Source organism: Typha latifolia, chromosome 1 (assembly GCF_019914945.1).
Source record: "Typha latifolia isolate L0001 chromosome 1, TyphaL0001v2, whole genome shotgun sequence".
Lineage (NCBI taxonomy): Eukaryota > Viridiplantae > Streptophyta > Magnoliopsida > Poales > Typhaceae > Typha > Typha latifolia.
In genome coordinates, this window is record NC_133086.1 from 5290287 (window position 1) to 5313748 (window position 23462).

The 23462-nt window shown below is 38.5% G+C and overlaps 5 protein-coding genes across 6 annotated transcripts; 2 read left to right on the forward strand and 3 right to left on the reverse strand.

The window, feature by feature from the left end:
* Positions 1 to 1822: 1822 nt before the first annotated feature.
* Positions 1823 to 3812, forward strand: LOC140796144 (cytochrome P450 71A1-like). The gene is made up of 2 exons (XM_073149039.1): positions 1823 to 2845; positions 3035 to 3812. Exons 1-2 carry the CDS (start codon positions 1865 to 1867, stop codon positions 3674 to 3676), a joined length of 1623 nt encoding a protein of 540 aa, XP_073005140.1. The 5' UTR covers positions 1823 to 1864; the 3' UTR covers positions 3677 to 3812.
* Positions 3813 to 4031: 219 nt separating this feature from the next.
* On the forward strand, positions 4032 to 5495 carry LOC140796162 (pentatricopeptide repeat-containing protein At2g17033). Its single transcript, XM_073149062.1, has 2 exons — positions 4032 to 4283; positions 4364 to 5495. The coding sequence occupies exons 1-2, from the start codon at positions 4047 to 4049 to the stop codon at positions 5399 to 5401; spliced, it is 1275 nt and encodes a 424-aa protein (XP_073005163.1). The 5' UTR covers positions 4032 to 4046; the 3' UTR covers positions 5402 to 5495.
* Positions 5496 to 5522: 27 nt separating this feature from the next.
* On the reverse strand, positions 5523 to 6621 carry LOC140796188 (glutathione S-transferase-like). Its single transcript, XM_073149114.1, has 3 exons — positions 6349 to 6621; positions 6193 to 6241; positions 5523 to 6098 (listed from the first exon to the last, which is right to left on the reverse strand). The coding sequence occupies exons 1-3, from the start codon at positions 6496 to 6498 to the stop codon at positions 5632 to 5634; spliced, it is 666 nt and encodes a 221-aa protein (XP_073005215.1). The 5' UTR covers positions 6499 to 6621; the 3' UTR covers positions 5523 to 5631.
* A 396-nt stretch (positions 6622 to 7017) lies between these two features.
* Positions 7018 to 18260, reverse strand: LOC140796137 (serine/threonine-protein kinase STY46-like). 2 transcript variants are annotated; one of them, XR_012110410.1, is made up of 17 exons: positions 17801 to 18260; positions 17218 to 17332; positions 16068 to 16159; positions 15826 to 15945; positions 14528 to 14582; positions 12401 to 12511; positions 11599 to 11649; positions 10649 to 10824; positions 10458 to 10565; positions 9997 to 10070; positions 9692 to 9867; positions 9135 to 9230; positions 8577 to 8657; positions 8435 to 8488; positions 8152 to 8360; positions 7467 to 7601; positions 7018 to 7377 (listed from the first exon to the last, which is right to left on the reverse strand). XR_012110410.1 is itself a non-coding variant. In XM_073149022.1 (16 exons), exons 1-16 carry the CDS (start codon positions 18007 to 18009, stop codon positions 7300 to 7302), a joined length of 1731 nt encoding a protein of 576 aa, XP_073005123.1. In that variant the 5' UTR covers positions 18010 to 18260; the 3' UTR covers positions 7018 to 7299. The 2 variants fall into 2 exon arrangements, 1 of the variants encoding a protein (XP_073005123.1); XM_073149022.1 differs by lacking the exon at positions 8152 to 8360.
* Positions 18261 to 22408: 4148 nt separating this feature from the next.
* On the reverse strand, positions 22409 to 23421 carry LOC140796199 (uncharacterized protein At1g76070-like). The gene has a single exon (XM_073149122.1). It carries the CDS (start codon positions 23143 to 23145, stop codon positions 22507 to 22509), a length of 639 nt encoding a protein of 212 aa, XP_073005223.1. The 5' UTR covers positions 23146 to 23421; the 3' UTR covers positions 22409 to 22506.
* Positions 23422 to 23462: the final 41 nt, after the last annotated feature.

Below are 23462 nucleotides of genomic sequence, written 5' to 3' on the forward strand. Positions count from 1 at the left end.
AATTTTTTATTTAAAAAAGTAAAAAAATACTTTCTATCCCGGTCAAAATTTAGCCCAATTTTTTTTGAGGCTAAAACAAAATGTGGCATCAAACTAAAAAAAAAAAAAAAAGATTGCATCAATATTTTCTATTCCAAAAGGTATTCTAATAAATTTAGTTACTATGAGATTAGTTTTAAAAGTGTCTTAAAGGAAAGTATTGTAATTTCATTTGTACAGTTATTTTTTTTTTAAATTAAAGGACTAATACTATGGCATGAAAAATTAGAAATGAGAGGTAGAATTACAAATCTTTCAAGTAGCCACGTTAATCACAAAATTACTAGCGGTGGAGGTGGCTGTTCCTTGTAGGTTTTGCATGTCAATCATTTGTGTTGTGTGGTTTCAATAGAAGCACATCCACATGAGTGTGTGACAGCAGAGAATTAGTGGTATGTTTGCTATCCAAAAGCCTTTCTAGTTTTGTATGATTGCTTGCTTGTCTCCAAGACATTATAAGTGGTTGAAAGAAGTCTAGTCATCAAAATGAATGAAGAAAATCCAATGCTGGTGTTTCGAACACGAGTTTTTGACCAAACTAAAACTTTTTTATTTATTTTAATATAAATAAATTGAAATAGGGTGAGTTTTGTGTAAAACTCGTGTCACAGTAACTTCCAATCAATCATCTGCATCAAGCACACCTCGTTCGATCGATGTGATATGAAAAATGAAGAAAATTCAATGCTGGTACCTTTCAACCAAACGTCCGATTTGATCGATGTGATTATTCAGACCACCAACAGTATTGTGGAGCCTATGAAAGCAACTTCTGAGCGCACGGAAAAAAGGTGTTTTTTTTTATCATTTATGAGCCCGAAGGTTAGATATGGGCTGGACAAAGGGTCAATCCTCTCTAGATACAGATGCATTTTAGGCCCCACCGAGCCTTTAGCTGTCTAGTCTAGGCTTCAAGCCATATGCGTCGCCGAACAATTGCTTCGAATCAAACGCCGCTGAAACCTGCTCCAAGCCGTTGCGTTGCCAAGCTGTTCTTCCAAGCTAACCGCACTGCCGAGCCATCAACCGAATCGAGCAAAGCCACCAAACTATCAACCACCAAACAATTTCTCCACAATATTGTTTGGGGTTGGAATTGAACTCATGACCACCTTGGTCATGAGCAAGGTACCTGCCAACTCATGGAATGTTTTGTTCTGTTCCAACCACAAAGGTTCAGTCAATCGAGTTAAGTTTTACATTTTAGTGCGTTTGCGTGAGAAAACACGTTGGTGAGTTCTTCCAACGCTCTTATATAATATATTATTTTTAGATTAATAAAATAATAATATATTATTTTATTAATCTATATAAAGATTAGAATGCCTAAATCTTAAGTGAGAGTTTGTGATTATATTTGAAAAAAAATTATTGGAGTTATAACATTATTTTACCAACAAAGTCCATATCTTTTTTAACTCATCGAACTTTTATCTTAAAAATTATCACAAATGATCAATCACGAAAAGCAGTGAATCGCATGCTCTAACAATCAGTAAGACTGAATTATTGTTATTTTGTAAGTCAGGCTTGTACTGCTATAAATTTAGTGATTGGTTTTGATTTAAGTTTGAATTTGTAATTCTTTTTCTATTTAAAATTTTCACGTAAAAAAATATTAGTGTTCATATTTATTTTACCCTTTAATATTTATTTCACGTATTTACTTAAGGAAATGCTGAATTATTGCATTAGAATTTATATACAAACCTGTGGCTAAGATTTCTCAATAATTAATACCTAGCTCTAGTATAAGATTTTTTATTCCCTATATATACAATAGCAGGAAGGAGGCGTAGCAAGCTAGCAAAGAGAGCAAATTAAGATGTCCCTCCTCACACTCCTACAACCTTACGTCCATCCGTTTCTTATCTACTACGTCCTCTGCTCCTTGTTCCTTACGTTCTTACCTCAAGTAACAATATCCCTGTTCAGTAAAAGAAGATCTCCTCACCTACCGCCTTCTCCCAGCCGCCGGAAACTTCCCCTCATTGGAAACCTCCACCAACTAGGGCCCCTCCCTCACCGCACTCTCCGTGCCATGGCCGAGGAGCACGGACCGATCATGCTCCTCCAGCTCGGCCAAATCCCTGCCCTCGTGGTCTCCTCCGTCGACATGGCCCGCGAGGTCTTAAAAACCCAAGACCACATCTTCGCGAGCCGGCCCGCCCTCAAGGTGCCCAAGAAACTCTTCTACGACGGGAAGGACGTCGCCTTCGCGCCCTATGGCGAGTACTGGCGGCAAGTGAAGAAGATGAGCGTCCTCCACCTCATGAGCTCGAAGATGGTTCAGTCGTGCAGACGTACCAGACAACAGGAAGTGAGCATCATGGTGGAGAATATCTCTCGATCATGCTCCTCCTCCTCCTCCTCCTCCTCCTCCTCCCTGAAGTCGAAGTCGGTGGTGGTGGACGTGACCGAGGCTTTCAACTCTCTCGCGAAGCACATCATAAGTCGGATCACGACAGGGAAGTCGTCGAGGGAGGAGAAGTGGGACGACACCATACATTTGATTATCGCGGAGAGTTCTCTCATGATGGGGAGCTTCCATGTGGGAGACTACTTTCCGAGCCTTTCGTGGCTAAGTAAACTCACAGGTTTCCACAAGAGGCTGGAGTCGATCTTCCAGAGAGAGAGCGTGATTCTCGATGAGATAATTGAGAGCCATGTTAACCGACCACCACCAAGGGATGGTGACGATCATGAACGTGAGAATGAAAGCTTTCTGGATATTATGCTCTCCTTTGTCAAAAGTAGGAGCATGGGCATTCCCTTTGACAACAACAACATCAAAGCAATATTGACGGTAAAATCTTTATTCCACTCACCCATTTATTACTGAATTATTTCTAAAAAGAATGGAAATTTGAAGAAGAAGAAGAAGAAGAAGAAGTTAATACTAGATCGGGCTATTATTAAAACATGCATAGGGTGTTATTTGAAACTTTGCCTCCTTATATTTATATTTATATTTATATTTATATTTATATAACAGGACATGTTCGGAGCTGGCACGGACTCAACATACGTGGTGATGGAATGGGCCATGGCCGAGCTGATCCGAAATCCTAGAGTGATGAAGAAGCTACAAGAAGAGGTGAGAGGAATAACTGGCCCAAAACCACTAGTCCAAGAGGAAGACCTTAACCAGATGAACTACCTCAAAGCCGTGCTAAAGGAAACCCTACGACTGCACCCACCTGGCCCACTGCTGGTCCCACGAGAGGCCATCAATGACACCAAGATCCAAGGCTACGACATTCCCAAGCGAGCAAGAGTCTTCGTTAACGTGTGGGCTATTGGGAGAGACCCGAAGATATGGGAAGACCCAGAAGAGTTCTTGCCTGAGAGATTCATTGGTAGCTCTATAGACTTTAAAGGCCATCACTTTGAGCTACTCCCGTTTGGTGCAGGTAGGCGGTTGTGCCCTGGGATAGGCCTCGGCATGGCTGTGGTTGAGCTTGCTCTGGCGAGTTTGGTGCAGAGGTTTGACTGGGAGCTGCCTGATGGGATGAAGGGAGAGGAGTTGGACATGGATGAGTTGTTTGGGCTCACTATGAGGAAGAAGACTAGCCTTAACCTTGTTGCTACTCCTTGGAAGTACCAGGCCGACTCCGGTCCTAGTTGCTATAATTAGATATATTTATACTTATGCAGAGTATGTTGTGGTATATATTGTCTCTTAAACTTAATTTGATACCCCTTGTACCCAAAAATAATATGTCTTTTAAGCAAGAAGTGCGAATTTAATGGTCCAAGTCCTAGTTAAATCAGTACTGATCTCTTCAAAATAACGTCTCATTTCACTTTCTCATGCCTGACTCCATCTACGTTATTTTAGCATCGTTCACAGTTTCACACACCACTTTTAAAATCAATCACAAAGTTAGCAAGAAGGAATTAAGGTGTCTTTTCAAAATAATCAAAATAAGAGGGCTTCTTTGCAATAAGACCATGATGTAGTGAAAAGGAAAATAAAAGCTCAAAATTAGCTTTTTCCTAAGATAATGTCGGCCCTCTTCTCCTCCGCGCCGCTATCTATCCCCCCACGCGGTTCCCTCCGCAGCGGAGGCGGCGCCGGCGCCGCCAAGAACACCCACCGCCTTCTCTCCTCCCTGCATGCCGCCTCCGATTCCATGGCCGCTGACCGCCTCATACGTAAATTTGTTTCTTCCAACTCCAAAACCGCCGCCCTCGACGCTCTCACTCATCTCCTCTCTTTCTCCTCCCCCTTCTCCATCCCCGTAATTCTCTCTCTCTCTCTCTCTCTCTCTCTCTCTCTAAAATTTCCCCTCTTACATAAAAAAGATGAAATTTTGCGCAGATTTACGCAAGAATCCGCGAGACCAACTGGTTCAAATGGAACCCCAAGCTCGCGTCCTCTGTCGCGGTCCTTCTCGTGAACCATGGCCGCCTCCCCGAGGCTGAAGAACTCATCTTTGAAGCAAAATCTAGGCTAACGTCCAACAAAGACCTCGTCTTTTTCTACTGCGACCTCATAGAGGCGTTCTCCGAGTTGGGTATGAAGGAAAATTCCATGGAGTTCTATACTCTGGTACGGGAGACTCCCTACTCTGGGAGGAGGCCATATGAATCGATGATTAAAGCTTTGTGCTCAATGGGTTTTGCGGCTGAAGCGGAGGAGAAGCTAAAGGAGATGTTTTTTTCGGGTTTCAAGCCGTCGCCTTTCGAGTTCAGATTGGTCGCCCAGAGCTACGGGCAATTGGGTTTCTTCTCGGAGATGGAAAGAGTTATCGGATTGATGGAGGATGCTGGATTAAGCGTCGATACGGTTTGCGCTAACATCGTTCTTTCCTGCTACGGGGATAACGGAGAGTTGTCAAAGATGCTTGCTTGGCTTCGAAAGATGAGAGAATTGGGAATTGGTTTCTCTCTAAGAACGTTCAATACCGTGCTCAATTCTTGTCCAACTATAGTTGGATCACTACAAGACGTTGGTTCTCTTCCTCTCTCTGTTGAAGACTTGGTCACTAAGGTGGAGAAAGATGAGGCTTTGGTGCTTCAGGAGTTGCTTCACTCTTCTCTTCTGGCTGAGACTTTGGAATGGTCTTCTTCGGAAGGGAAGTTGGATTTGCATGGGTTCCATGCAGCCTCGGCTTTGGTAATTTTGCTGCAGTGGATGGATGAGTTGAGATTGCGATTTAGAGCAGGGGATGTTGTTCCTATGGAGATCTCAGTAGTTTGTGGGCTGGGAAAGCATAGTAGCAAAAGAGGGGAATCACCTGTTAAAATGTTAGCTTCGGAGATTTTTTTCCGGATGAAGAGTCCTATGAGATTAGATAGGAAGAATGGTGGGAGGTTTATTGGACGAGGAAAGGTAGTCAAGGAATGGTTATGCTGATACCGGACACATAAATGATTGTTATGATTCCAGAGTCTTTATTGTTAGATTTGATTATCATGATCTCTTAATTGATTATTTTACTCTTACTAAATTTATCCTAATCCGTTTGAATTCTAAGTTTGGTGAGCGTTGAATTTAAATCTTTATATTATATGAATCCAATTCCAGAAGAACTCGGAAGAACTAAAAAGAAACCAACAGCATCACAAAACGAGAATAGAAAAGAATCAAACAGTAGTACTCCTCATCTCAAGAACCTTGATCCACGCCGGCCGGGTCGATATCTCATCCCACCACCGGGCCACATTCTTCTTAGAAGTGAAGAGCTGCCCCTTCTCAGTAGCACTAACAAGGTAGTGAGCATTAGGGAGGTGGCAGAGATCGGCGAGCGAGAATTCATCGCCGGCCAAGAACCTGGTCTCCCCGAGGCGGCGCTCGTAGACGTTGAGGACCTTCTTGAGCTTCATCTCGTTCTCTTTGATCGTTGCAGGGTCCTGTTTTAGCTTCATACCTGGAGCAAACACTAGCTGGAAGACCAGTGCAGTGCTTGCAGGATTGAAACTTTGGGCCTCTGCCTCAACCCATTGATCCACCATGGCCTGCTCCGCCGGACCGCCACCCTCGACACCCATGAGGGACTTGTTACCTTGGCCGGTGAACTTGTCGCAGATGTAACGACAAATGGCGCGAGACTCTGCAAGTAAAACGGGGATTTTTTTTTGTTTTTGTTTTAATTTTTGGCAGAAGAAATGGAAGAGAAATCAGACGAGCGCAGAGCTTTTACATACCAAAAAGTGTGGTGCCCTCGTCCTGGAAGGCAGGGACTTGGCCGAAGGGCTGTTGCAGGAGATAGAAGAGATACAAGTCAGCAGTTGTATTGAGAGAGAGAGAGAGAGAGAGAGAGAGAGAGAGAGAGAGAGAGAGAGAGAGAGAGATGAATGAACCTGAAGCTTGAGGAAGTCTGGAGTTTTATGTTGGGCTTTAGCCAAGCTAATTGGCAAGAGCTGAAACTGCACCTCCTTCTCCAATAAGCAGGCCAAAACTCGCGAAACCGCCGTCGACATTGCCGGACCATACACCTTCACACTAGCCATCGTGCAGTGCAGTTGCTTTGCCTCTATTGAGAAGAGGAAGGGACATGGAACTAAGAAGGCCTAGAGAGAGAAAGAGAGAGGTTCTTATCTTGATTGGTACCAAAAGATGGATGGTTGGAAGTTGAGGAAGGTATCCTTCTCCTACACCTCAAGATTTCGGGCTACGTAACAACAATGTGCATCTAAGTATTGAAACATTTTATGCAAGTAGGTTAGCTTAGCCTGCACCAAACAGCAGATCCTCTGCAGATCAGGCTGTGTATAAAATTTTCTTAGCCTGGAGTGCTAAAAGACTACAGAACTAGTTAAAGACTTTTGGGTCGTTTAGTATATCATCAATGAAATACTTATCAGAAATTAAAGGGTGCAGTGGTGAATTTTTTGTAGATTTCACAAAATTCTTCATCAATCAAATGAGCAATATATAAGAAACTTTCACATTCCAACAGGACGAGATGTCAAGCCAACAAAAATTTATATTAGCCACAAAAGGGTTGAGAATAAAATGACAAGAGTAGATTCAAAGAAACCAAATATTGAATCCTGGATATCTTCTGCATCGTTCTTTTCCTACAGTTACATATCATGCAATGAGATGCTAACAAACCAACTGCATAAAGATGCAAAAGAAGGGCACAAGACACAGTTACAACTGAAAACTTTATGGCAATGGGATCTGAAACCAGGTCATTAAATATAAATGCTGTACAATGTCACGCACTGGTACTACCTCAACCAAGGAACTGAAAACTTCCACGGTTAGATCATAAAATCAGATGCTTCACAGACAACACTGCAAATTCAGTGACCTCGCCTGAGAAGTGAAAGAAACTTGCCTCCTGATGTCTTCTCTTTGCGATCCACTGTCTCTCCTCCAACCTGCTTCAAATAATTATCGAGGCCAATAAATAAATGTCAATCCAAAAAAGGAGTTAAAAGGAACAATGATGAGTATCTGGATACAGAACCTCCTTGGAGATGATCTGAAGAGTGTCTAATATTTCAGAGAAGTCTGGTCTTTTAGTTGGATCTTGCTCCCAGCATTTCTCAAGCAGTTCAGCAAGCTTAGGATGAGCACTCTTCGGGATTGTGGGTCTCAGACCCTGTGGAGAAAGCCGATAAGTGAACCAGGTTTGTGATGGACGGCAATGTTTCAGGGCAGATAGAGTCAATTAAGTATTTAAGTAGTAATATACTTCAATAATTAAGGCCTTGAAAATTTAGGAATATATATGGAGTATGAAGGATATGGATCATGTGTTACTAGGCATAAACAAACATGGATACTTACATGTCTTGCTTTAACCAAAGAGTCAAAGGTTCTCAAGATTTTCTTCTGAAATACCATACAAAATATATCTGGCTGTGCTATCGAACATTCAGATCTGATCAGTTCATATTCCGATGTTAATAGACAAATTTTCATCTACTGTCTTTATTAACCTTCTTTAGCTCCTACCATCCAAAATTATCTAACAACCCTTATTAGCTCCTAGCATTTAAAATTATGTAACATCAACATTTCTAAGTCCCAAACTGTGAGAAGCTTTCAACAATTAGCTATGTTTTAGTAGAAATTTAGAAAAGTTCAATGAGCTTAAATTTAGTCAACCATCATCGTTTTGAATCAATTCCATGAAATGTAATACCTACCGTGAAGTTTATGATGGAATTGGCAAGCTAAAGACTCCAATTTATCCATGTGAGACTGCAATAATTTGGCCATGTTATTTTGGCTTTTCCTTTCTCAAAGGAGAAAAACACATTCTTTGGAGTTGGTTTCGACAATAGGCCTCCACTTGCAAAGTGTTTTAAGGGAAGAAGCACTCCCAAAAGTTTGGACATTCAGAAGTTTATGGTATCTGTGGAGAACTTTTGCTTTATATATTACCATATTATCAAGGAAACAATGAAGAGATTGTGATAGGATGATTACCTTTCGAACAACACCTATTGCTGCTTGTAGTGGTGTTAGGTATTCATAGGGAATCTGGCACAGGAAAGGAGATGCATACTCAAATTAACTAAAATGTGAGTTCACTTTTATGACTGTAGTATCAGAAATATGTTGTAATCACCTTCCCTGTAAGCAGCTCCCACAACACAATTGCAAAGCTAAAAACGTCAGCTTTGTGATCGTAGGGGTTGTGTTCTATGACCTACAGTGAAACCATAAATGAAATAAATGCTTGTGATAAAATGGCATATAATAAAAGAAAAGGATGAAATAAAAGAATGTCAAGTCTAGCAACTATAACAAATTAGTTTCGAATCCCTTGTATGCTAGAGTAAGCAATTGCAATCATGAAATTCCATGACGATTTTGAGGAGATCAGATCCATATAATTAACCTGAATAAGTGAGATATCCTAGGATGCAACTTTTTGAAGAATAAAAGTTACTGAATCTACTACAATGCTATATATATACTAGAAAAAATATTGATGGTCAGAATAGTCTCCCATATTAGAAGAGAACTGCAATTTTGTTTCTCTACATTGAAATTTCATTAATATTCAATCCACGCTATTTACTCTTCAAATTTGCAGACCTTAAATAATGAGCACTAAGAATTACGTCTTACAGAAAGGTCACTGCTAAACAATAAAGATAAACATAGATATCAAAGAGTTCACCTCAGGAGCCATCCAACGATATGTCCCAGTTTCTGCAGTCATAACTCCAGATTGAGATTTAACACGTGCAACACCAAAATCAGCAACCTTAACAACCTGTAAGAGAATTATTCAATGTCAATCAGGAATAATCAATCGGAGATGAACTGAAGTGTGATAACAGGTCCAATGAATTTCTGATGGCGATAATGAATGTGAAAAGGGAGAGACAGATGAGACCCATGTCAGCAAGAATAAAAAAAAGAGTGTATACGTATCTAATATTATGTGCAAACCTATCTACTAGACTATTATAGAGGATGAAAGATTGAAAGGTCAACTCCCTGCAGTAACTAATTGTATCATATAACAGTCCTTCTACCCCATTGTATCATATAACAGTCCTTCTACCCATTGTATAGCTAGCTTCCTGTGTCCTCTTTTTAAAAATGATCCTATCCAGTACCTAGTCCTTCAAAATACTTCCTGTGTTGCTTTTTCACTGCCACAGGAAAAAAAAACTTTCTTTGGAGCTAGGATTATATAAAACACCAAGTGTCACTGGCAGTTGGACTTGCCTCATTTTCATCCATAAGAAGATTTGCAGCCTTCAAATCTCGGTGGATAATATTATTTTGGTGCAAGTAATTCATTCCCTTTGAGATATCCATTGCAACTTTGAGTAAAGCTGGAAGCTTGAAAACACCTTTCTGTTTATGGAGGAAGTCATAGACACTTCCACCTGACATAAATTCTGACATGATACACAGATAAAAAAAAAGAGTATCCTCAGTGCTGATATCCAGCATGAAGCACATAGTTGTGCACGTGATATGATGAAATTTAGAAAAATAACAAAGTCTACAAATTCATTCGATCCTACCTGTCACAATACATAAACTTGGAGGTCTAGTACAAGCACCGATAAACTGCACAACATTCCTGTGGCGAACCTTCCTGAAAACTTATAAATAGTAATAGTGAAAAGAAACATAGATAAAAGATTTATTTTATCACATATAATTCTCACCAAGGATTTAGTTCCTCAAAAAATGCACTATAAATTGAAATTGCGGCTTAGACATTTAAAAGCAAAGCTTGTATAACTCAGATAAGATCCTATATCCTCTTCCATTCTTATTTGTTTTCTTAACTCAGATAAGATTGATCACCCTTTTCCAAATTGGCATTTTAATTTCTCTTTGGAAATTTCATCTTTCCATCTGATGATGTTTATCATGCTAAGATGAATCTAAAATTAGCTTCTCATTTGTTGCCTACAAAATGAAGAGGAGAAAGCAAACCAATATTACTGCCAAATCAAAGCAGTTTTTTCTAACCAACCTCATAATATATACTTCTTGAGCAAATTCCCCCTGCATATCCTCGTTGACTCGTTCCGGCTTGAGTACTTTGATGGCAACATCTTGACTACAATATATACCTCGGTAACTGGCAAGGGAAGAAAAACAAATTAGGGAGATGACTATAAAGTATCATAAAGAGTTCTCTATGATGCTAAAATTTAAACTTACAGGTCACCATATGATCCAGATGCCACTTTATTTCCAAACTTCAGTAGCTTGAAATCAATTTCCCATACATCGGTCCCATCTGTAGGTATTTCAACGTGATCAGATGGTAAATTTCCCCCAGCTTGAATATTTTCCATTGTAGGAGACCACGAATTGGAAGTTGAGCATGTTTGTATCTACAGATCTCCAAACGAGGTCAGAAACTAAAGCATAACTGATGTTTAATGAAAATAAACAGAAATTCATGAGATGAAGAAAAGGACTGAATAAGTTGGCAAGAAGAGTAACAAAGACAAGCAAGTGAGATTGTACAGGAGGATGTTGACAACAACCAATCACAAGTACATCAAGGAAATTCTGAAAAAAGACTTCCAATATGGAGGGCCCCTCCTAATTGTCAATAGACTACCTAGGTGCCAATGCTCCCTGCCTAGAGGCTAGAGTTTCCCTGGAAAGGGGCCGAAGAGCTTCAGAGTCCTAGGAACACAATCAAATTTACATCAAGAACCAAATATACTCTTCAGCCTGGTAAAAATCTTAGTCACCACAGAAAGGAAAATAAAAGAGTTACAACACAGGAATAGCTAAACTAGTAAATAGTACAGCAAGATGGTATCACACAAGCTCCATAAAAAAATTTGATGACTGAAATGACATATCTTCTGCAAACACATTAGAAAAACAATTTTTTTGACAAGCTTTAGTACTCAGAAAAATCAGAAAGCAGTTAGACATCTAACAAAAGAAAGGCAAAAATATAACCAAAAATAAGGTTATCAGATTCCTGCTTTACAATGATCAACTTCTTTTTCTGATTGGCAGATTCTGTAATCTAATTTATCTCATCAAGAGTGACTAATGTAGCAGAAAAAGCTATCCCTGTTTAATTTATGGAAGAAAAGGGAAGGAAAGGAGGGGAAAAGGATCAGGAGGGGGAGATGGAAAGGTACCTCAATCTTGTGAATTTCCTTTTCCAATGCTTCTTTAAGCTCCTCAGTTTCCTAAATATGACCGAAAAGAAAGTATAAGAAATCTTGATGAATTAAATAAAAACAAGTCCCGTAGATTGTGTTATATATATTATGCTATATGGAGTCATGGACCTAGTAATAAAGGATGATATTTAGCCATTTTCTTCAATGCATATAAAGACGTGAAAATTGAAATAGAAGATATATCGGTTTAGAAACTCAAATGTGTGCTTTATTATAGAAACCCGATTAGAGAAGAAAGTAATAAAAGAAAACAATTTTTTAAAATGCATAAAACTTAAGCTTGAAATAAACTAGATAGTTTCTAAGAGATACAAGATTAAAGGAGAACATATATACTGAAAAGGTAAAGAGTGTGTGTGTGTGTGTGTGGTCAATTAGTTTGAAGCCAGAAATGAACATGAAAAGAAAGCAAAGCTTTAATGACATAATAGAAGATGAGGACAAGTACAATAAAATCCCATTTTAAAAGCTTAAAATAACAACCTTACAGGAAAGAGTGCTTAAAAAATAAAAAGCTCACCGCAGCTGATCAACAGCTGATCAAACTCTTAAATACTTGTAAGAGTTAAAACAAAAAATCACTTTAGTTGGAAGATGGCTAAGATTTTGTCAATGCACGATCTAATTTACATAGAAGTAATACCAACCAGAAAACAGAAACTTCAAAATGCAAAAGGTTATTTGTTGTTAGACCAAAAAAAAAGAACACAGAATACACATGGAGACACACAATGGAAATTATTTGCAAGGAGTATACCTCGCAATGCCACCCAACAACAACAAAGACATCTAATGAATAACCGTCGTTTGTTGAAAATGCATGAGCTTCTTGGATATTAAGGCCGAGCTCAGCAAGTAAAGCCGTTAGCTGGAAATAATGCAGTAGTGAAAAGTATAAGAAATCAAGTTAATGAAATAAGGTCGGCATGAAGATATCAACATTTGTTTCTAAAATGGGGCAATGAAGTTTCATTGCAACTCTTTAGAAGCCAAAGGCTAGAATGTCTTTAAAAGGATAAACAAAATAAAAATAATCTAAAAGATGGAAACAATATGCTCCGCTTAGAGAATGTTACCCAAATTCTTGGAAAGGCTGCCAATTTTTACCAGATATATAATGTAGCAATTTCTGCATGCACATACATTATATATGTGCATAACACGAGATGATAGAAAGGAGGTATAGTACATTTGCGAACTAATACACATTTGAATGTTTATGTTGTATTATAAGATAGTTTATTCATGCTTCCAAGTTCAACCAACTATTGTATGATATATATTATGACATTTTAGACAATGATTGCATACATTATAACCAATACATATAGGTCCACATAGGTTACTGAAACAATGATTCTCCTCACAAGCAGTCTCTCAATATAATTGCAAAAGGAAGAGAAAAAGGCAAAGAGCCTCAATCCACTTGTATGTTGTAGAGTTTTGTTTAATTCATTTCTTGAATAGATGTTATTATGTTAGACCATTTAAAGGGCATCTCATGATTTACTCTAGAGAGACTTCTCTTAAAAAGCATCAACATATTTCCTTCCTCAATTGGCAAAAATTGTATGATTTGACTTTTCTTTTAATATTCCTTTTCCTCACCCTCCCAATTCCTCCTCATTCTCTTTATAGAGATCGTATCAATCATGGATCCCAAAATTATACTTCCCTTCCTTTTCTCATACAGCTTATTCTTCTATAATCATGGATCCCAAAATTAGCTGATCCCAAGTCGGATTGACCAATCAGGATCGGCCATAACTGATCTCAATCAGACCGGTTTCGGTCAGTATCGGTTGGTTTCCACTAGTATCAACCGGTATCGACCAGTTTCAGTCGTGTTGACCGATCCGTTTTGGCGGTATCGATCAAAACTTGGCCATATCGGCTGAAAACAGCAATTCGGCCGAATCGAATTTTTTTTAAATTTAGGTCAAATCTAAAATGTATCTAACCTAAGAGATAATAATTGATGTCATCAACTGCTTTCTTTACAAATTTTAAATTTTTACTCTTTATCTCTCACTCTCACGCTTCACCGATTTCATTTAGCGGCTATTCAGTAAGCCTCTTTGGCTAGCCGACACGTTGGTGAACACAGATGAGTTGTTTTCTCTTTTTTTTCCTCCTTTCTCACCCACTTGTTAACTCCTCATATCTTATTTCTATAGAACAATAATGAAAAGAGATCTTTCTCTTGATGTTGTTCTGTAATAATAATTTACGAATATAAAAATTTGTCTAATTCGAGTCAAAATTCATTGTAGTTTTGAGTGAGTTTTTTTTTAGTTCTTAAAATTCATATGTGACTAATTTTTATTTCTTCTTTTTCTATTATTTTTTTATAAATTTTTAGAATTTTTTCTGCATTTTAAATAAAATTTAAAATTTTACAAAATTAAAAATAGTCTGATCCGATATAGGCACCTAATTCAACCAATACAACCGATACGGTCAATATAGTATCGTTTTTTCTAATAACCAATCTCGATCCCTATACCGAGTTTCGGAATCTTGGTTATAACTCTTCATATTTATACTTATCTTTCATACTATGATCTTCTCTTACCCATTTATTATTGTCCTTTTTCTCTCTATAAGGTGTCTTTTACCATGATTCAGCTATATACAGTATAATTGTAAAATGAACTCTATTCGCTAATGAAATAGATAGTTAAAAAAACTCTTGCATAAAAACAACAAAACTAGAGAAGTAGAGAATTTCAATAACGCTTATAATATATATAAAGAGTAGGCAATATCTGCAGGTAAAAAACTACAAGTATAGTTACTGAAGAAATGAGGAGGCATTAAATACTCAAAATATGTTTTAAGGAGATGACATAAAATCTGGGCCATAAAATGGAGATTTGTTTACTTGACTAAGAAGCTTCGGCTTGTCATCAGATGAAAAAGTGATTTCATGCATTGGCCTGCAAGATTATTAGAGTACATAAGAAATCAGTAGTATAGCAGAGGTTGCAGAGCACATACATAAAATTTAAGAATTAAAAAATAAAACCTTCAATTCTATAAGCACTTTCTCAGATTAAGTACATGCAAATATAACAAATTAAACAGATCCACATAAGAGCTGCTGCTACAAAATATTCAACTGAAAGAAATAAGAGAAAAAAGAAGATAAAAGGAATGGAGAAGATGAAAATATTTTGAAAGCAAACAGGTGCTGTAACATGTTCTCACTTTAGGCAAGTGAGAATAATGAATACACAGTAGATCAAAGGGGACTTTATAACATATGCATGGGAGCGACAAAGAGTGCTAAAACAGCTGAACAAATACACAATCGTCAAGCACCTTAGTCCAATTAGGTAGAGTTCAACATTTCATGTTGAAATAGTAAATCTTATGTTAACTCCATGCCGATAACTGACTCAGTGACTCCTTATAAGTTTCACATAAGAGGGTTAATTATTTCTTCCATTAGATGCAGAAGATGTGATTTAAAGCATATGCATTTATCTCAGCTTTATCCCACTATACACCTCTGAGATCTATGAGTGAAAAAAATAATGCAGGTAAAATTCAACATCAAAACGATGCTCATACATTGCAATGGGTCCAAAGTCAATTTAGAAAAGAAAAAACTAATTATTTTGAAAAGTAATATCAACATGATACAAGAATAAGGAAGAAAATGAGGGTATTATATAATAATACCTGCTCAAGGATAAAGAGAAGGCAAAATTACATTAACTAGGATATCAAATGCTATGTTCTTGTTGAGGAGTATGTGAAGAAAAGAAGCTACTAAAAAGAAAATAAATGATATAAGGTGTGTTTGATTTGGATTTTACTATAAGAAAGATTGCGGCATCACAAATATTCAAAAGTATGCTAACCACAGTGAACATTTTTATTGTTAAACAATAATTTACTCATTTACTATCAATTACCATTTAATGGTTCTTTCATGATATCGTCAGAAGAGAATATCATTTAATTGTCATTAAATGATTCTTTCAAGATTGTGGCATCACAAATATTCAAAAGTACGCTAACTACACTTGACATTTTTATTGTCAAACAAGAATCTCATTTACAAAAATTATCATTAAAAGGTTCTTTCGTGATATAGTGGGAAGAGGATATAATTAAAAAACAAGTGCATATTGGTTGAAAAGATGAGATGATGACAAGAAAAGCAAGAGTAACCTGGTAAAATGTTGAACAGTATCAGTGACACTTTCACCATCTTGATCATGACACTTGCTAGCTTCAAGGGCAAGGGCCTCGAGATTTGCAGATGAACCAAAGGCAGGAGGAGGGTGGATGCTGTGGAACATGACATAAATTACAAAAAAGAAGAAATAAGAAGAAAGAAAAGATAATACATTACATGGAATAGCAATTACAAAAAAATACAAAAAAAAAGAAGAAGAGAGAGGCAATTATACCTTTGTCTACTGAAGTAGTTAGAAGCAACTTCCTCTCCTGCTGTATTTGCATCAACAGGATCACCCTGAGTTGCATCTAGAACTGGAGACACCTAAAGAACAAAAACTTTGCCATGAGGCAATGGGTCAGTACTCAGTAGCCATGGTTAGTTAACTCCATCAGAGAACAAAATGGATAAGAATATATGAAGTCACAAACATCACTACAACAATGAACATGGAACTTCATCAAAAAAAAAATGTGATTCAATGAGAGTATAACTCAGAAGATCTTACAAGTAAAAGAAGACAGATTCCAACTTTTATGTTTGCTAAGCTTTGCTCCTTCCTGAATGCTTGTATATATTTGATAAAATTGCATAGGATGCACACATTCTATGTCACATATCAAATTCAATAATTACCTCTAAACCAAAAGAATTTCCATGGGCAGAGTACTATGCCACCAATAGAAGCTAATCTCCAATTTGGAAGGAAGTCAATGACCATGGATACAAGAAACTAGAGAAAGAACTTCAGAGCATCAAGCTCATAAAACCAACATATCTAAATCAACAAACATTTGATGAGGTAGTTGCACTGGAAGCAATAGGTCAATAGGAAAGCAATGAAAATACAGAATCCCATGACCTACATCAAGGTGTAAGCCTCTAGGGAGAACAAAGCCTCTAAGCTGAGGAAGCACCTGAACTATAGAAGTACCAATTGTGGCCACAATAAATATTGGACAAGTGCATAAACGAAACAGACAAATACAAGTATACAACAAAGAGATTCAAGTTGGAGAAGCTAGAAATAATCATTAAAGATAGCATCAAACCACAATATTCTATCCGTATCTTGAAGGTAAATAAATCACAAGATGTATTGCATTTTGAAATGATTCAAACAAAAAATAGAAGATCGTTCAAAATTTGAATGGATCAAAAGAGTCAACATGTCTATGACAAATAGCTCTCTTACATACATATTGTCCTATCCTTGTGCCTAAATTTTCTTGCATATCTTGTCAAGAGATTTTTATATTAACAACACAAGTCAACTATGCGTTTGTAGACTCACATATTGGTAGCGACCATTTAAAATGTATTACAGATAATAGAAGTAAAATGTCACAGCAAGATGATAAAGAATCTAATGAAACCTATACCTGAACTACTCGCACTGCGAATGCTGGACGATTGGCAGGATCCCTGACCTTCTCGAGCAACTTCTTATGTGTCAAAACATCTTCCGCCCTCTCAACATTCACATCCATCGCGTACCTGCAGCATCAAAAGAATTACAGCCAAATCACAAACAGATTGCGTTGGGAAAAAGGAGTACTTTTGATCAGTAACCAGCACTTCTATCACATAGATCTCAAAACCATTGATTAAAACGCCAAAAATCAAGTTGATGGTTTTCCCTAAATCTCTTTTCACCAGGACACTCAGAAGACCCAGATAATCGATTTAAACGAGAAAGGCGGCGCTCTTTCTCATCGGTATATGAGGTAGGAGGGAACTCGGTCTCGAAGATAGGCAAGAACACCTGGCTTTGATAAAAAGAAACACATTGATCTGTGGCCAATTATTCATACCTTGAAATCCAAACTCATGCACCAAGGAGAGAAAAAGAAAAAGAAAAGGAAGTTGGTCATTCCCAAAATCTCTTTTTGATCCAATCATCGAAAAGACCCAGAGCATCGATGTACACGAGAGAGGAGGCATCTTTTCTAGAGAAAGCTCTACCTCGCGGGGAGGCGATTGAAGTGATTCCAAAGTTCGTCCTCGAACGTGGGCAAGAACGCATCATCCACCTCCGCCTCCCTAAGGCGGCGGAGCATCTCGTTGTACACCTCAAGCTTATGCCTCTGCTGCTGCTGCCGACGCGGATTCCCCTGCGCCGGGTCCGGCGCCGCACGGCTGTTGCAGCTCCCAGTCGCCTCGTCCATTGCCATTAACGAAGGAAACCAAGAGAGCGATCTCGACCTCTTTCCCTGGGAAAAGAAGAAACAGGGAAAAAGCTTCGATCTTCCTCTATGGTACGATGGGAAGCACGTGTAGGCGATCCGAGTCGCTGCCTCTCATGGACCTCGTGAGCCGAAAAAGACGTAGAGAAGAGCCAGAGAGAGAGACAGAGAGATTTATCTGGGGAAAGTGGAGGACTGGAAAGGAAAGAAGCAAGGAGGAGACACGATAAAGGAAATATGAGAAGCTTGAGGAGTGGGCTTTGGCAGTTATATATGCATTTTGCTTCTCTTCTTTTTTTTAATTTCTTTCCGATAAAAGTGAAATGCATGTATTTCCAATTTGATATCTTTTAGGGGTCTAGGAGAAAAACTTTTTTTTTTTTTGATAAACTGGCTAGATTAGGCTGGCCTACGCCTTCTCCAATACAAGGTTACGGAGTTCCACAGGGAGAGGGTCCGTCGGCCCCAGCCGAACTGCCCCCAGCCCCCGCTTTCCCTGGTTTGCCGCCCAGTCGGCCACCTTATTTGCCTCTCGCCTTACATGCTTCAAGCGATGACTTACAAAAGGAGAAAAACTATTTCTTACCATATAGACGTATAATTAAGCGTTGTGGGCTAGCTGATCCTCTGCAACCCAGATGCAGGAACTGCTCCCATAGGGGTACTACTTGGCAGGACCCAACAGGCCGAACGAATTCAAAGACCGAGTTTTGACATTAGTGTCGGCGAAAGGTCGCATAATTCGGTTCTCCGCGTAATTACGTGAATAAACTATACTTTTATCTACAGGCTGGTAGATAAAGAGGACAACACCCCGCAGCACACGGAATAGCGAATAGTTTTATCCGTAGTGGTTTTGCTAGCTCGCGAGTCTTGGCGTCGCATTAAGCTTTAGATTACTTTAATCATCACCTTTGCACGCTGGCTGCTGGGATTATGCCTCTCGGATAAAAAAAATTTAAAAAAAAAGTATTATATTTCCAGTTATCTTACTCACTAAACACTTTGAGATCAGATCAAACAATTATTTTAGTAGAAAAAAACATCTCATATCTATTTAACTTAATCTGTGATTAATTTATGATAGGAATATGCGATAGACATGCTTCATTTTGCCTACCTAATCTCATCTAACAAATAACTTAGACATATAGTGTCATCCTCATTCATGTATGCCTAAGATTAACTTATTATAACTTTATTCTTGCCGGGGTGTGTCATGCCGTGCCCCGATGAATCCCTATCTTTATATATATATATATATATATATAAATAAAAGGATGAGGATAAACCTTCTAGCATGCTCCCACTTTTGGAAAGGCAACGTTTTCTTCTTTTTATTTTTATTTTTTATTTTTGTTAATGAAGGATTGACGATTAGGACGATGGTTGTTACGTAGCTTTAAGTGATGGACGAATAAAAGCACGTGGAGGTGTGGCTGGATCCGACTCGAGGATGAGACAATGCGATCAGAATCTACTCCCACGTGGCATTGCCTGAGGCACGTAGGGCCCATACCCTCCCCGGAGAACCAGCCGACCGAACAGCTTACCGTTCTAGGAGGCTGGAGGCTGGAGGCTTCTAGCCTAGTCGTACGGGGGCCCAGCGATTAGGATCGTAGAATAATTCCAATGCCCGTTTAGTCTTAGAAGATGAGTTCTTTGTTTACCGTACTATATCTCTCTAAAATAATTTAACTCACAATTAACGATTATTCATATTAATATTTTGGGAGATACTTGGTACGGTCAACTCTCTCATTTAAGATATTCCAAACCTTATCCTCAAATCTCGAGATATCTTTAATAAAAAGATAGCCACCCATATACTCTCTCTCTCTCTCTCTCTCTCTCTCTCTCTCTCTCTCTTAGTCAAACTCAAAGGGAGAGTTGACAAAGTTATAAGGTGGTTATTTTGAGTTGGGGGACAACCGGACGGGTCGGACTCAGTTTGAAGTGGTGGATAAGCTTTCCTGGGTCACAGGGGGAACTGGGAAGAAGACGAGATATGCTTGGGGACTTGATGGGACCCAACGCTGCTTTATATCTCACAAGGGTTTGAATTATTAAGCTTCCAAAGGCTTTTATCCCCTAACTTTTATTATGTTTTTGCTACTTTTTTTACTCTTTATGTTTTGAAGAAAAAAAAAAGAAAATTTAAATTTAAAAGAGATGTGTAGAAAATAATAATAGTTTAGTTTTATAAGAGTGTTTAGGCTGAGCTTTGGGCTTTGGGCTTTGGGCTTTGGGCTTTGGGCTTTGGGCTTTGGGCTTTGGGCTTTGGGCTTTGGGCTTTGGGCTTTGGGCTTTGGGCCTGGCAAGGTCAGCCCGAGTTCAAGGATACTCTTTGGACTCTTATGTTTAATATTTATAGACATAAGTAACATGACTATTATACCTATTGTCTATCATTTAGACTCCTCAAAATGAGGGTATTCTTGTCATTTATAAAAGATTGACGATAAACCTCTTCGGATCTGCAAGCTTGACTCCCTAATGACTTTGTTTAGATGGTAAAGGAAGGTGGCTTAGTTGAAAATTATCTGATTGTGTTCTTCTTTTTCTGCCTATCTTCTGCTTTTCTATTGATGTAATTGTCCTTATGATTAGCTTAATAAGTATGGTTATGGAAGTAACCTCCGACGGGCTTCTAAGATATAATAAAGAAAAAGAACTGCATCCTTTGCTTTTGATGGTTTTGGACCTGGGCTTGACACCCATTTGAGCTTGAAATTTTTTGGTCGCATTAATACAAATAGGAAACTGATTTCACCCTTCCAGTTTTGACCCTACTCTCTTTCTACCTATCCAAATTGACTCTTATCCTTTTCTAATTATTATTTAAAAATTAATAATATATTCAAATAGAAAATATTCTACCACTAGGGCTGTTAAAAAATGCTCGTGAGGCTTATGGACTCAGTTCGTTAAGAGCTCAACTCCAGTTCTAAATAAGTCAAGCTAAGCTAACATATTAGGCTCGAAAGAATTATTAAATCGAGCCCGCACTAGCTCACTTAAGCTTACTCGATTAAGCTCAGATTATATATACATAAGGTTTAGAATCGTTGAATCTTAGATCCAATAATTGGTACGAGTAGTTTGAGAGGGAAAAAAAACCCTCGAACCTACCACTGAAATTATTTCATCTCTCCAACCTGCCAAACCCATCTCCATCTCCAAGCTCCAGTCAACCATCACCGTTGAAACGGTATTAGGTGGTCTTGATCCACAAATTCCAATAGGCCATTTCCAAGCTTTGATCAGCCATCTCCAAGCTCCAAACCCATCTTCTTCACCCATAAGCTATCGAGTCTCATCGAGTTAGGCAAGTCGAGCTAGGCTTTTCTACCTTGACCTAAAAAAAAAAAAAGCTCTCTCGAGCCAAGTCTCGGCCCAATTTGCTCAAGCTGGCTCATTTACACCCCCTTACTTGCAAGCCCAAACAATTTATTGTTGCAACTAAAAATGTGTATGTTTGGTGGCTTAGCTCGATAGTTCAACAGTACATTGACTTAGAAGAATAATTCAACATCGTAATGATTTGGGACAATAGCTCGACAGTATTTAATTCAGAACAACTAATTGATCAGACTTAATATAATGGCTAAAATTTGATGTAGCATAATTAGAAATGATAATGATGTAAAAGAAGATATGATATCATTATCTTTATCCTAATCCAGAGCGACTAATGGCGCTGGTCCATTGAAACATTTTAAAAAAAAAAAAAATTATTGTAATTCTCATGACTCAGTCTAACAACAGTCTAAGTTGGTTTAATCATTTTGCTGGTTAAGCGGTGTGCCTCTAATTGAAAACTAACAACAATTATGTTTCTTTTTTGCCTCTGGAGAAATCCTTGTCCAGAAATAAACTCTTTAAAAAAATAGAATTTGGTAAAGCTTTTGCATCATCCTACGTCACCCAAAAAAAAAATCTAATTAAAATATGGTTACCTACGACTACGATGTGGCAATGTTAAGACTATGTCATATTGGACTTTCGACCTATTTAACATTAATAAAAGAAAACAATGTCTCCCCTAACCACAAATACAACTAGTATTTTCTATTTGTTTAGATGCCCAACAATTAATGCCTTTATTGAAATTCTATCCTTAGATTTATTAAGAGATAAAAAAAATTTATTTTATATTTATTTTTGACTCACGGGGTAATTTAGTCTTGAAAAGTGCAAATGAAGTTTGGCTTATGAAATCGAAAAGTTTATTTTTGATTTATGGACCACATAAGAAAAAGATGAAAATAAGGTGTGATGGATACTTTCCATTAATCTTATATATCATACAAACTCAGAAGCTGAATAAAGAGAGAGAAAGAGGAATTAGAGTTAAGTATTGAATTAATTGTCCAAGAACAAATTAATCACTGCGTAATCTAGTGTAATTAACAAACAGAAGTATACACGAGCAAAGCAAAGGAGAAAAGAAAAGAAAGTAAAAGAAAAAAGAAAATCCACCCCTTAATCCAGTTGAAGAGGGATAGGAGGAGCCACCGTCCTCCTCTTCCAAAGATTCACCTCCTTCCTCGGCTCCGGTGCCTCCACTCTGCCGCCAACCACTAACGGCGCAGAGTGAGCTATGATCACCTCCTCCTCCTCCTCCTCCTCCTCCTCCTCCTCGTCATCATCATCACTCCCCTTCTCAGCCTTCTTCCAATCAAAATTCCTCAACGCCGACTCGCGGCCGCTCGCGTATCTCCTCATCCGCGCTATCGACGGCGCCCTCACCATCCTCACCTTCTCGCGCTCCTCATCCCCTACTCTATGCATGGGCCGCGCCTTACGTCGGAAAAATATCTTCGGCACTGCGAAACTTACTCTCTTCTGATCACGTCGCGCCGGCGGCGGCGGCCGCTGCTTAAGTTTACATGCCACCTTCTTGTGCTTGATCTGGCCCATGCATGACACCTTAGGTGAGGTGGGCTCCTCCGTCTCAAAGCTACCACTCCTCCTATCCTTTTCCTTTGATCTCCTGGCTTCCATAGGAATCAATGGCACTATAGGCCCCGAGAAGGCTTTGTTGTGGTACACCGAGATGGGCGCCGGCTTCCCGAGGAAGGCGAAGATGTTGGTTCCTACAGATCTCGATGATTTCTCCATGAAGAAGCTTTAGGCAGAGAATAGTAGTACTCGCCTAAGAAGATCGATATATAAACTAATTAGGTTTGTACAATTAATTTGGTCAACCCTTTATGAGAAGATGGGCTGTTGAGAAAAGTCTTCATGGTGCAGGGAGGAGATTGGGTTTGGTCAAAGGGAGGAGAAGTAAAGTCTTCTTGGTCAGCATGTTCATATTAAAGTTTAATGCTTCTTTAAGGTCGGAAGCATTGGGTAGTTTGCAGTGGCTTGACGAAATCTGTATTGCTTATTAATTGTGACTCCTTTTTTTTTCTTTTGGTGAGGACTCTTTCAACTTG

Excerpts from the sequence above, each read along its gene's own strand:
- LOC140796144 (XM_073149039.1), top strand. The coding sequence starts at position 1,865 with ATGTCCCTCCTCACACTCCTACAACCTTACGTCCATCCGTTTCTTATC. Across the intron at positions 2,846-3,034 it reads ACATCAAAGCAATATTGACG|GACATGTTCGGAGCTGGCAC; the intron begins GTAAAATCTTTA and ends TTTATATAACAG.
- LOC140796137 (XM_073149022.1), bottom strand. The coding sequence starts at position 18,009 with ATGGCAATGGACGAGGCGACTGGGAGCTGCAACAGCCGTGCGGCGCCG. Across the intron at positions 14,583-15,825 it reads ACTGTTCAACATTTTACCAG|GCCAATGCATGAAATCACTT; the intron begins GTTACTCTTGCT and ends ATAATCTTGCAG. Across the intron at positions 11,650-12,400 it reads TTGTTGGGTGGCATTGCGAG|GAAACTGAGGAGCTTAAAGA; the intron begins GTATACTCCTTG and ends GGTCATATTTAG.
- LOC140796188 (XM_073149114.1), bottom strand. The coding sequence starts at position 6,498 with ATGGCTAGTGTGAAGGTGTATGGTCCGGCAATGTCGACGGCGGTTTCG. Across the intron at positions 6,242-6,348 it reads CAGACTTCCTCAAGCTTCAG|CCCTTCGGCCAAGTCCCTGC; the intron begins GTTCATTCATCT and ends CTCCTGCAACAG. Across the intron at positions 6,099-6,192 it reads CGAGGGCACCACACTTTTTG|AGTCTCGCGCCATTTGTCGT; the intron begins GTATGTAAAAGC and ends TTTTACTTGCAG.
- LOC140796199 (XM_073149122.1), bottom strand. The coding sequence starts at position 23,145 with ATGGAGAAATCATCGAGATCTGTAGGAACCAACATCTTCGCCTTCCTC.
- LOC140796162 (XM_073149062.1), top strand. The coding sequence starts at position 4,047 with ATGTCGGCCCTCTTCTCCTCCGCGCCGCTATCTATCCCCCCACGCGGT. Across the intron at positions 4,284-4,363 it reads CCTCCCCCTTCTCCATCCCC|ATTTACGCAAGAATCCGCGA; the intron begins GTAATTCTCTCT and ends AATTTTGCGCAG.